At 44.3% G+C, this 13,180-nt stretch overlaps 1 protein-coding gene across 3 annotated transcripts in view; it reads right to left on the reverse strand.

Moving 5' to 3' along the window:
- Positions 1-13,180, reverse strand: part of LOC133956478 (protein bicaudal D homolog 2-like) — a 42,667-nt gene that overhangs the window by 14,520 nt on the left and 14,967 nt on the right. For all 3 annotated transcript variants that reach the window (XM_062391559.1, XM_062391558.1, XM_062391560.1), the window contains exons 2-4: positions 10,556-10,768; positions 1,149-1,301; positions 73-287 (exon numbers count right to left, since the gene is read on the reverse strand). In XM_062391559.1, the coding sequence (XP_062247543.1) occupies positions 73-287; positions 1,149-1,301; positions 10,556-10,768 (581 nt within the window). The remainder of the gene's footprint in view (positions 1-72; positions 288-1,148; positions 1,302-10,555; positions 10,769-13,180) is intronic.

Below are 13,180 nucleotides of genomic sequence, written 5' to 3' on the forward strand. Positions count from 1 at the left end.
ACAATGTGTTATTTAGTGTTTAATAGACCAGATGCTGCAGCTGAGGGAAAACAATGTTTGTGCTCTGTTTACCTGTGATACAGACTGTCTCCGATGTTCATGTAGTGGGAAAGCTCTTTCCTCAGGGACGCTTTTAGCTCACGCTCAGTCTTGATGGTCTCCAGGGCCTCCCCTAGCTGACGCTCAGCGATCTCTTTCAGGCGGATGGCATCCTCCAGTTGGCTGTTCAGGAACTGAGTGTCCTCCTCCAGACGACGGATCTCGTGCTTCAAACCCTCAAACTCCACCTGGACAGAGGAGGAGGAGGAGGAGAAGGAGCCTCTTTAATGTGTTCCCTATCAAATACAACTAGGTGCAGCACAAATGACAATGAGCTTGTCAGGCTATATGATAAACCCTGAATGACATTCAAGACAATGTTACTTAAGAAAATATCCAATTAATTTGCTTTCTAATTAGTTTTAAGTTGATTGGATTTGGGGGTCTTTAATATATTGTTCAAATAAAGAGCTGCTTTTGTTTCATGCCCCTTATGATGAAAAAATCAAACTTAATCCAGCACGATGGGGGCATTCAGAGAAAATTAACAGCTCAAGCATAAAAGCCCCCATCATATGGAAATGTCCTACTTGGAAATTCATCTGCTTCGTTTTTTGCAGATCTGCAAAGTGTGTTTTTCCCCTTTCAGCTCATTTGAATAAACTGTGTGTTTTGTACCATGAAGTGTTAGAATCTGTGGCTTGAACAGGGATAGCTGTTAAAGAGTCTGGAATAAAACACACAAATAAGCTAATTATCTCTTTACTGTACCAGAGGATGTTTTATTATCGTAATTGAATCTGCACATTAAGGGGCTTGTGTTACTTTAAGCAGTCTAATCAGTACAATATAGACTGAGAGCTGGTGTGAGGGAGGTGGCAGCCCTGTGGGGCTACCAGGATTCTGTAGGATAGTATACATGTTTATGAAAAACAGTAGGCTGCATTGCCTGAAGCAACCGGTTTATTGATAGCCTGATGATGATGACAACCAGCCGAGGGAAATGTATTAATAAAGGGGATGTTCTGCTTTCCTTCGTCTCCCTACCCGCTTCTCCTTTTTCTCCCGGTCTTGTATGACCGAGACTTGCAGCACTGCTCTGTCCTCACCTGGCTCTGTTTGAGCACGGAGACCTGCTTCTGCAGCGAGATGTTCTCCTCCTCCAGCTCGGTGTAGTCCTGCAGCAGACGAGCCTCCCGGAACTTGTACTCCTTGATGTCATCCCGCAGCTGATTCCTCTGCAGCTCCACCATCTGGCTGTTCTGTGGGGCCAAAGGAGGGAGAGCTGTGACCACTTTTTCAATCTAGGTTGAGAGCAACCCAGTCTAGACAGCGATTGATTGGCTTTTCTTGTTTTGCTGTGATGGTTGTGTCACGTCGACTCGTAAACACTAGCAAGATAAGAAAGCGCGTCCATCTGGTGGAACCCGCCATGTGTGTGTTCGGTGTGTGAGCCTGTCCGTGTCTGAGAGGGAGGTGCCAGGTGTCTCTCCGGGCAGTAGGCCACAAGTGCGCTTGCCTGCCAGCCATCATGACACCAATGAGACAGACACCTAATTTTCTCTCCCATGATGCAATCTATTCAATGGCGACAAAGCGCTTCCACAGTCTAATTTTCTAAAGAGGCGTTAGATTACAGTTGATTCTCCTACAAGGACTAATCAGCACGAATGACAGACTTGTAGAAATTTGGTATTCAAATCAAACTGAGATTTTGACATTTTCACATTCATCGTTCGATAGTTTGAAACTGAAGTAAACATGTGAAACATTGACACCATGTTTGCAGTTTTTACAAACCAGATCTAGTACTGAAAGTGCACTTGGCCCTCTCCTGCTGCTCAGGCATCATTAATTATATAAAAGGTGAGCAAGGTAAGAGACAAGCCCTTCCCCCACTCACAGACACTGTTACAAACCGAAAGCCAGAAGGATCTGATCCGCCCCATTGAGCCACCTGTGTCCTCACTCCGTGATCTATTGCCCTGTTTTACCCTCTGTCCTCTTCTTTTGAGGTTTGACACCATCCTCCCATCCCTGCATGCTGGCTCCTAACCCCCCCCCCCCATCCCAAAAAACAGGAGCGTCCCGCAGGACATTCGGGTAGGAGACATTTTAGAGAAAGGATAAAAGCTCTGAAGTAAAGGGATACTCGCTGAAGGAGCGTGGGCCTCTCACTCTTATTGAACTGACTGAACAAACATACGAGTGTGTCTCTGTGTGTGTGTAATATGAGAAAGAGATGGGTCGGCATTTGTAATAGATCACTGTTCAGCAGTGTCTGAACTGACCTTGAATGTTTATGTGTGCAAGCGGGTGTGAACCTTTTAGAGTGTGTGCACCCTGCAGTCTGCTCGCATGAATCCAATGCTCCTATCACACTCTTTGTGTTATTATGTGTAGATTTACATGTGTGAGACTAGAAGAGTGTCTGTATTGTGGTTAGGATTTGCATGTGTGTGTGATGCTCTGAGAGGAGCTGGCAGAGATAACCTAATACCAAAGGGACAACTGGCCTCCCAATCCCCTGTCAGGTGGCCCCTTCCTCTCATGCTGACGCCACGTGGCCGCATCACAATCCCTGCTCCCGCTCTGCGATCATTTCAACCTGTGCAGGAATCAAATCCCGGGAAGATTTCACTTCGCAGACTTTCACAAATCGGCGCTGCCTCCAGACCTGATACACATCGGTGATATTTCTCATTGAAATAGAGTGGGTATGAGCTGGTGGAATCAGGTGTCCTGATGGTTTGAAACACCTTACAATAACTGGGTCAGCGGTTTGATCCCTTTACCTGAGCTGTGCTCAGACATCCAGCTTAAACAGCCAGATTTCCATGACACCCACTACTCATAAGTGAGCTTTAACAGTAAACAGCAATAATTCAGATTCTGTGAGATCTAAATAATGTGACTCTGGAGACTTGTGCAACAAGAATGCAATCTGTTTTTCTTACTCTCACTGTAATTGTAATTTACTCCCTCATTTTACAACGAGCAGAATGCTCTAACTAATGATGCTCCACCCTCCCTGATGAAGAGTACACAGTCTTCATTTAATCTGGGTAATAATTAATCGCTATGAGCGGTGCTGAGTCGATGAGGTTTGAATTTGTATTAATATTCATCAGGGTTGTGCGCATGTCTAATGAGCGTGGGCGTCTCTGCGGAGAGCGAAGGCCCTGATGTTGGTGCATTACTGAATAATGCATGAGCTCACAATATAGATCAGTCCTGCCGCTAAGCCTCTATACAGTGGTCCTGACTTCTAGGATTTAAAGCAAATCTTAAAAGAAGAGCTGGAATCAGTGACAGATTAATTGAACTACATGTATACAATTATATGAAAGACATGTTTAACATAATCTCATCAGTGGAGTCATCTGTTGTTTTTAACTCTGTGCCAGCTGCTTGGTGAGGTCTCTTCCGGGTCTGGGTTATGATGATGTGCCTCAGCTGGAGGGTCAGTGCCATTTGGTCCGATGAATACAGGCCAGCACTGAGACTGATTAAGATCTGACTCCAATCTGATTACAATGCATAGGCAGGACTTTGACCTTTCACCTTGTTTCCACATCCTCCGCCTCACTGCACCCCTCACAGACGCGGGGGGGGGGGGGGGGGGGGGGGTCGTCACTCTGTCCTGCTGCCTCACAGATTCGACTTATTTCAACAGAGGTTGTCGTGGCCATGTGTAGTCCTGTGTGCTACTGTGTGTGTAATAACATTTAATCATGCATGGGAGACACACTCCTGGGAAAATAAATCATGACGACGATGATGATTTGTGTGTGTGTGTGTTTGTGTGGCTGGTTAGAGACCGGGGTGGGGTGTGATATTCTGAAAGCCGTCCCACTTGTCAGTGTCAGCCTCTCAGTGTGAGTCCTTTAATGGACATAGGCCTGTGTGTGGTTTGTGATTACCCCCTGCCTGCTGTCACTGCAGGTGACGTCTGGACAGCTGCTTGAAAAAACACACACACCACACACACACACACACAACGACTTCCACGTCCCTTCCATGCAGAGAGGGTGGCAGTGAATACAACAGGCTGTTCTCCCTCACTCTAAACTTACAGGATAGGCAATTGTAGGCATGATATCTGAGATGTTTGATAACATAGTGAAGCATATGAGACAAAGTAATGAACGTGTATATAGTATATGAGTAGTTTTCTGCTTTAATGAAGTCTCTCTTGATGATGCAGTGCTGCAAAACTGTCCCTTTTGCACATTTCTGTGGGTCAGAGTTTCATCTAACTGTATGAACTCTCACTTTCATCTCTTAAGCTTTCTTCTCACCACTTCTGACAGCACTGTGCTGCTGAGCCTGCTTTAATCTCACCGAGGCTCGGAGTAATTTCTCAATGTGTTTGAGCGGCTATAACCTCCGACGTCTGCGGCAAACGGCTCAATTACTTACTGAGCCTCGGTGGCAAAGTCTCAGGCTTAGCACAAATATAGATTAGGAATGTTTTAATGCTTTATTCAAGGCTCTGCAGCTTCATAACGCCAGATGAATCCAGCTTGCATTTCTGCCAAATCCATTTTTTCTGGCTTCTTACTTCTTGGATTGCTTCCCTTGAAAGTGTCTTCCAGACTCCCAGATGGCAAAAGACTGAATATTTGTTTCCTCTTTCTGTCCGTCTTACTCCGCTGACCTACATTTCACTCTCCATCCTCCATAAAATGCACTTTCTTGAGAATTACAATTCCTGCAAAGTGCAGAGTGGCTCCCAGATGGCATGACACCAAGTGCACCACAGCTCAATACTGTTTTTTAACCCCCTCTCAGCTTCTCGGTCTGACCTCCATTTTGCCATTTCTCCAAACACTATTACCGCTCTCGTTTTGTCCAACCCCACCTCCCCGCTCTCCCGTGTCAGCGTGTCACTGTGCTTTTAGAGGCTGTGCATCAGTCACAGTTGAATTCCTTCTTCATACTCAGCTTTGGTTCCATCATATCAACCCATCAGATGAAAAGAAGTGGAAAGGAACAGCCCTGTTCACTTCTGCTTGTAGATCTCTCATGATATTGTGCTGTGGAAAGCACTTTTGGACTAAAGAATAAAAAAAAAAGAGGAACTTTTAACTGTCCTGTAAGGCTCTGCAGCACATCAAGGTCACGCCAGCCCACGTTAAATCTAACTTTACAAAGCCTAACCCATCTCAGGATTACCTTCAGGAGAGACGAGGAAATGAATCACAGATGCAGCGAAGCTCAACCCCCACAGTGTAGCTTTAGACAGAGCAAAGGAATAATGACGCTCAGGGGCCTATTGCTGCTGTCAGAGCCCAGAATGTGGGTGAAAGCAGATCTGCTTTTATCCTGCTCGCCTCTGCCGGTGATTGTCGTTCTATTCAGCTCCTCCAGACTCCATTAGGGGGAGAAAACACCATCAAGGTCACACGTTTCAATGAGACAATTAACAAATAAAAAAGTGTAAGGAAAAATTGGATGGTGCGTTGCCCACAGTGTGTGATGGCTGAAAAGCCCAGTGTGCCCACATGCACTTAGCGGTGAATCAGTGATTTTGAGGTCATATTGATGGAAGGGGAGTAATGTACATGTGAATATGTTTAAACCCATTAGTTGAAGTCAGTGTCAAGACGAGCCAGGCTGATGCATCAGTTGTCCCATAATGAGCCTTTCATAGACATATAGCTATTGCTGTTTATGCAGTGAAACAAAAACATTGGGTTTTACAGAATAAATAATGAAGAAAAGATTAGGGTTTATATTTTTCATAAAAATATGTTTTTTTCTAAATTTAAGTTCTACATTTCTTAAGTTTATGGTTAAACTGTAAATTATCCAGCCTCAGTTACAAACCTCTAAGTCATGAGGTTTGATATAGCACTTAGGAATTACAGTTAACTATTTTATTAACATATTGACTAATATATCGGTTTAGGAAATGTTTCATTCCCTTGATATCGGCCGCCAGAAAGCCACATCGGTCAGGCTCCAGTGTGCAGGCCTGTTTGCGTGTGTGATTTTGATTTATTAGGATTCATTGATCGGGCGTAGAAAACCCCTTTGCTGCTGTGACCGGCGGGGCCAGGGGCTTAAATTAAGAACGGCACATTTTTCAGAGCTTTGTTTAAGCTGATACAAAAGCGATAAACATTATTAGGAATAAACGGAAAATCCCTTTAAATGTATTTTAGCGACTCACACTCTTAAGGGCTAAAAATAGCCGAAGTGAGAGATTGGGTGATGGTGGGTTCTGCGAGCAGATAAAGCGGATAACATCTGGACGGTTTAGTGAAGGTCACAGTTCATCTGCAACACCAGCAGGAAAAATTTCTCCCGTAAAATTTAAAACTGACGGTGAATGTAGAATATTTTTTCACACCTCTTCTCTACCTCTGCTCATTATATTCCTTGGTCATTTCAGTTAGTCCTCTTCCTTCGAGACTTTTCTCCACTTGTCTCTCCATGCTGCTCCCTTCCCCCCCCCCCCCCCCCCCCCCCCCCCCCCCCGACTCCCACAGGACAGGAGGTGATCGGTCTCTGCATTAATGTCACAAGACATAATAACTTCCTCGACACCAACACCCCAGAGCCCCGAGGACTCCTCACATTACCCTCACATCAGACGATAATAAGAGAGAGGAAGAAAGAGGTTGGATCTTCTTACCACTCAACTCTGACCTTTCAATGATCAAAGTGAAGCGTCAGCGCTGCAGTGGCCACTGAAATCCTGTCCTCACGTCCATTTGATCTACTGCTTCATCACTGAAAAACTGCAGCCGAGCACTTTCTCCTGGATGCAATAACAACAATGGCCTTCCTCACAATGACCTTAAACCCTCTGCCTCCCTTTTAACCTTTTAAACTCATCCCATCAATACAGACACTTTCCCTCTCCCAATCCCCCATTTCTCCCCGAGGTGTTTTAATCCAACCAATAGAAGCAGCACTTCAATCAAGCTGCAGCCTCTGTGTCAATGAGGCAGAATCATGTTTAACATGTAAATGGCTGCGACATCATGGTGATGGACAAAAACCACAATGCGATCATCTAAGTGCCTGTGAGCATTAAATGGTCTGAGCAAATGAAGGAGGAGTCTTAGACAGTGACTGCGTCATCACTGCATCCCAGCTGTCTGCATGTGGAACACATATCTGAACAACTATAAGTCTTGCAGTAGACACAACATGTTCAATTTGTATAAACTTTGACTTAACAGGTGACCAGCTCATCAACTTGTGACAGGTCAATTCCTTTATTTATATTGTGTAAATAACCGGACTAAAGTAGACAATTTACATTTCTATCTTCGGCTTTGCTTGATATACCAGCGATCAATGGGAATCCCCATTCTGTAAGGATAATGGCAGCCATCACTGTGGGCACATTCCTCTCCAGACAGGAGATTGAATTTAATGAAGTCACGCCTATTAGAGTGCGCCTCCTTACAATGTTACAGGCTCTTTGTGGAGGTTTAATCCTGTAGACTGCACCATAGCAGTGAAATGTGTCTTATCAGTGCTCGGGGGCGAACATTCGAGAATCTGGCACGAGAAACAGCCCGGCAGGGTTTAAACTCGACATATTTAACCAGCTGAAATGATGTAACTAAATGGTTGTGAATGCACTGATCTGTGTTTAGAGACAAAAGCCATTTCACACCAAGTGAAGCTTCCCTATCTGCGGAATTACGCCGCTTTCTTCTGATTGACTTGCCAGCACTAACAGCTGTAGTGCTGCTGTTAAAGCTCTCAAGCTAAACAAATCCTTATTTTATGGAGGAACCTTGTAAATATGCAGGTCCGAGCACAAAAGGCAACAGTTACAGCCCAACTGTCAGTTTCCTTCCATGATGAAATTGAGTTATTCAATCTCCTGACTCAATATGTTTTGCAATGCTGCCCCAGAAAAACAGCACAATCATCCACCGCGGGTGTTGAATTTACTTTCATTAAGTTTCTCTGCTTCTCTAACGGACTGTCACCCTTCTTTTCGTTCTCTTCCACCACTCTCGTCGTCTCCTAGTGCCTCATTCTCCTCCCTCCTCCTCCTCTCCCAGCCTGAGCTGTTGGGCTAATTTGAAACCCTGGAGACAAAGCCCTCTTTCAGGCCCGTCAGTCTGGTCACAATGCCAGCCTCAGTGCCCAGGCTCCCTCCGTTTGCCTGCCACACACGCTCCTCCTAGCACCCACAGAAGTACCATCAGAAGGGTGCCATTATCTCCCATACATGGAGTGATTCACACTCCGCCATCGTTTATTCAGCCAATTACAGCTGGCAACGACCATGCAGGGTATTTATGAGACTGGCACCTGCAGACAAGCCATCATGCAGGCCACCAGTGAAACACCCGCTTACACCAATAATGCTGTAGATCAGGGAAACACCCTAACCCTTTTTTTTTTTAAGTAATCAACTTGTGTTCTATTTCCAAAACATGTCTGGTGATATTTGGCTGCCATAAAGCCAAACTAAAACCAACTTGGATTCAGGGCTGAGCAGCAGCTGACCTGATTATGGTGGAATTCTGAGCTTTCCGGAACTTAAGTTGTTGTGAGGGACATGTCTTCAAGCCTGTTTCACTAATCTCAGAAAGAAATGCCGCTGACATCTGTTTCCAGCAGTGACTCAGAACACAGCAGTCACTCCTGCAGCTGTAAGCCCAAAGACTCACCCAGCAGGGGGAAGGACCTTTCGTTCCCCTTTCCCCAATTACACTGGAATTACCAACTTGACCTGCAAAACAGAAGACTCAGCTAAATCTGCCGTGCACAAACACGACAAGATTTGCAGTTCTGATGGGTTTAAGTACTGCACAGCAGGGGCATAATACAGAGGGGAGGGAACAAGGGCCAAGCAAGAGGCAGAATAATGTAAGACTTTTCCCAATAATAAAAATCCAATATAGCGAGGGTGTTGTTGGTTTTTATCTGACTGAACACAGAGATGCAGTTACTAATGTTTTTGCACCAAAGAATTCCTTCACAAAATACAGATGTGATGCAACGATCAAAATAAATTCTGATATATGGAGTATCACACAGCTACGTGGAGCTGAGAGTGTCAAATGAAGTTAAATCTATCATTAGTCTGGTCTGCTGCTTTTCTCTTAATATAATCCTAACCTTCAAACAAGTTACTACTTCAATCGCCCCCTGTTTATTATTCCAGCCTTTACTCTGCTGTCAAGGGAGCATAGACCAGTGCATCAAAGGTGAGAGCCTCCCAGCGCTCGCTCGTCAGATTTCATATTTTCTTTCCAGCTCTTCATGTCTCTCAGTATTTGTGTCGAAGCCGGCGTCCTCAGAGCTCCGTACATCCCCCAGTCAGCGGGATTTCAACTTGTGCCGCTGCTGCTGTTAATTCAATCTCCAAATCTCCTCATCACAAGTTCCATCACGCAACCCCCTGCCTGCTCGGCCCGCTGGCAAAGAGGCTCGACCCACACTCTGCACTTCACTCGCTTCCCGTCTAATGAGGTCAATTAGCTGTGAGTGTATGTAAATGGCAGCAGCGAGCGAGGTCAGACATTGTCCAAAGTGGAGCGCAGACAACAGAGGTTTGCATTATGACAGTTGTGACCAAAATACTGACATATATGTAAAGGGTGTGGGTTGGCTTTGATGAAGTTGTGCTTCAGTCAAACAGAACAGAGCAGGGCATGTCTGAGGTGGAGTGTTTTTGTCACTAATGTCACAACTTGAGGGACAGGTTCACCCGAATTTAAGATACTAATCCAGCCAATACGCAAACGCACGATATTGTCTTTTTGGTAAATGAAAACTTTCCCATGGTCTAAGTGTTTTTCATCTTTCCGCGTGATTATAACTCCACCCTCCATCACAATAAACTGTGAGGAACATCACATTAGGCTTGAAGGCAAGGTGTTGCTTTAATCAACCAGGAATCTGTCCTACAGTTATTAGTCCTGTCTTTACATGTCAAAAACAGAGCAGGTGCTGACTTTTCAATCACACCCTATTACTTTATACAGGACTTTCACACCATACTGAGGTCAAGGATGAGTACTTCCTCTTCATTTGAAACATGTTTTCACCCAGCAAACAGATAAAAGTAAAGTATTCCTTGGTTTCCTGATCAGCTCATCAGTTAATTTGGCTTTATAAATGAACTCAATACCCCCCCATTCCATGTTTGTAGTATTGACACCGAAACACGAGACAGAGGACAGTCCGAAAACTACTGCCTTGAACAGGTTGAATAAATGAGCATTTGTCAGGTGTTCGGGAGCTCAGACCCAAAAAAAACACACGATAGCATGAACAAACCTGTTGTTCTCACACGCTACAGGCAAACAAGAGCACAAGACACAGCACTCCCCTTAAACTCTGAAGTGAGTTCATTTTCAAAGTACTGATGTCTTCTGATGAATAATCTTTGAAGCTCAGTTACCAGCCCTTTCGTGTTGACGCTTCCAATATCCTACATGCAGTGTTGGCATCCTTTTTTAAATCTTACATTTAAAATCCTTTCACAGCTTGGCACAAAAATATATCGATGTGTTTTTGGTTCTCTTACCTCTCTCAACTCCTGGGTGATGGTGACCAGGCGTTCGTTCTCAGACTGGGTGTTGGTGAGGATGTTGCGTGCCTGGCGGAGCTCGGTCTGCAGCTCCAGGACTCTCTGCTCGTAGTAGGCCTCCTTACTCGCAGACTCCTGGATTAGAGACTCCTCGCGGCTCTCCCCGTCTGCTGCCACCTTCCTGTGGTTGGAGTAAGCTTGTCCAAAGGCCTAAAGATACAATAGGAACAAATTGTATATTTGTTAATAGCTTTCAATGGCCACACAAGATATATAATATAAATCAGATGATTAAAATGCTGAATATCAAGACTAAAGTGACAATTCTCCTTTAAAGTGACACTGATCTCGTCTCCTGTGGTTAGGATGGAGGCTTGGCCGACAAAAACACCATATATTACCATTGCCTTGTGAATATGAAGTGATGTATCCATTTTATTAGTGCTTATGTATTTTTTGACCTTAATTTGCAAATTGCCTGCAAAGGAGTGACAACAAATGTAGATGGAGACACACAGAGGAAGGTAGAGAGAGACCCTCACTGCAGCAGAATATAGGTTAGGCCACTCTCTCCCATCTCAAAATAAGCATGCCACTGATTACAGATTTTATTTCCAATCCTGTAACCGCCAGTGATCCGATGGAATCACCCGATGCTCGCAGCTCGAGCGCAGCCAATGATCAGAAATCACCTGAGGCGCTGGATTAAATCTGCGCCACACTGTCTCTGCTCTCTGACCTGCTACCCTCTCACATCTGCACGTGACGAGGCTGCGGTAGGATTTACTGTTTGACTGGGTATCATGTTAATCCCAGTAATTCCTTTATAGAAATGAAAATCTGGAAATTTCTATTACTCCAACTGACCTACTTGCGAGGCTTAAGACGAATATGCAAACGTGCAAAACTAGTTCAATGGGTTACAGGAGTGCGTGACATCATGTCTAGTGCATGGTGGTTAGGATACATCTCATATTCGAGGAAAGATGGCAGTCAAAGCAGAAAGATAGTGACAGGGAACAGTTTAACTCTCACTCAGAGGCACGAGAAGCTTAATTTAGACTCAACGGCAGTTTGAAATGAGGCTCTAGCATAAACACTCATCTTTCTAAAAGCAAACCTCATTATGTCCCAAGTTAGATCAAATACCTATTGAGGCCCAACACTAAAGCTGAAATGAGTTGTTAAATTGAATGAGACATGATTAAACAAATTTTTTTTATGAATTGTTAATAATGTAAGTAACTTTTTAGTCAAAGGATGCTCATCTTTGAGTTTTGGAAGCAATATGAAGATTTTTTAGTTGCTTTTCACAACCAATGAAGTAAAATAAAAAAGAGATGTAAACATACACCTCAGTCATCCTCAAAATATAAAAACTTGTAATCCCAGTGCTCTAACCACTGGGAGGTGCTTAGGTAATCAGACCAAAGTTCGCACAGGTCCTTCCTGACACGTGTCTGTCAATAAACAACTAATTCCAGTAACCTCTGATAGTGGTGAGTGTGTTCCTCATACCTCGCTCTATTTCCGTTCGCTTTTAAAAAAAATAAAAAAAATAAAAACCACAGCATCAATCAGCCGCAGGATGGACTCCAATCAATCCCATCTAAGAGGCCTGTCCTTCAAACAAAAAGTAGAGGCCGCTGCAGCCCAAACCCACTGACCCCAGGTCTTTAATCTCAGCTCCCCAAGCGTGGCCTTAGGCTACTTTATGGGGAGAGTAAATTGGGGCCGCACGCGACCGCAGGCCTATAATCTCGGACTGAGCCGCCTACCCAATTTATAATTCATCTTTAGCTTGGCATATGTTGCTTTTTTTACATTGGACATGTGAGCGTGCATTATTAATCCCTTGTAAAGCTAATCAAAGGTAGTTCTTTAGTCTTTGGCACGCTGTCTGGACTGCATTTCCCTCACAGACGATTAAGGCAAAACATTATGGTGCTACAGAATGAGAAGTGGATCATTTCAGAGATTTATCCCTGGTGGAAGCCAGTTTCTGATTCCAGATGAGTGCATACATTATGGACTGAGGTTAGGCACCATGCTGGGCTGGACTCTGTGCTCCAAGCCGCCATATGGAGATCACAGCACATAATCACTGTGATCAAAGCATGATATTACGGAGGAGTTGATACAATGAAACGAGCCCCCTCAGATCTTACTTCGCCTTTTTATACTCAGCATCCCCTACATTGCTGGAACCATAACGGAGGATCTGAATGGTCTAATTGCCTGATTGTTGCATGAAACTTCACAAGTGTAAATAGAGAAGCTGAGAGGCTGCATGAACGCACGCTAACTTAAGGAAGGAGCATGTTGCTATGAGATCTTAGGCAGAGTCGACATCTAAACACTGGTTCCTCTGGTAATGGGACTTATTTTAAACACAGGGTGTTAAATTGAATTACCTTTCTGTGGGTTTATCTTTCTGCAAAACAAATGTTGCTACAAAGTGCATTCTTTGACTGGAAAGGCTTTAACAAAGACTCTCTTTGTGTAAGTGTTTCGAACGCAGTGTGGTGTGATCACTGCGTTGTCCTCTAATCTGACCACAGACTTCAAAGTGTGCTGATTAAAAGGTGAGACAAACCAGGACTGAGGAATCTAAACACTGGG

Source organism: Platichthys flesus, chromosome 7 (assembly GCF_949316205.1).
Source record: "Platichthys flesus chromosome 7, fPlaFle2.1, whole genome shotgun sequence".
Classification (NCBI taxonomy): domain Eukaryota; kingdom Metazoa; phylum Chordata; class Actinopteri; order Pleuronectiformes; family Pleuronectidae; genus Platichthys; species Platichthys flesus.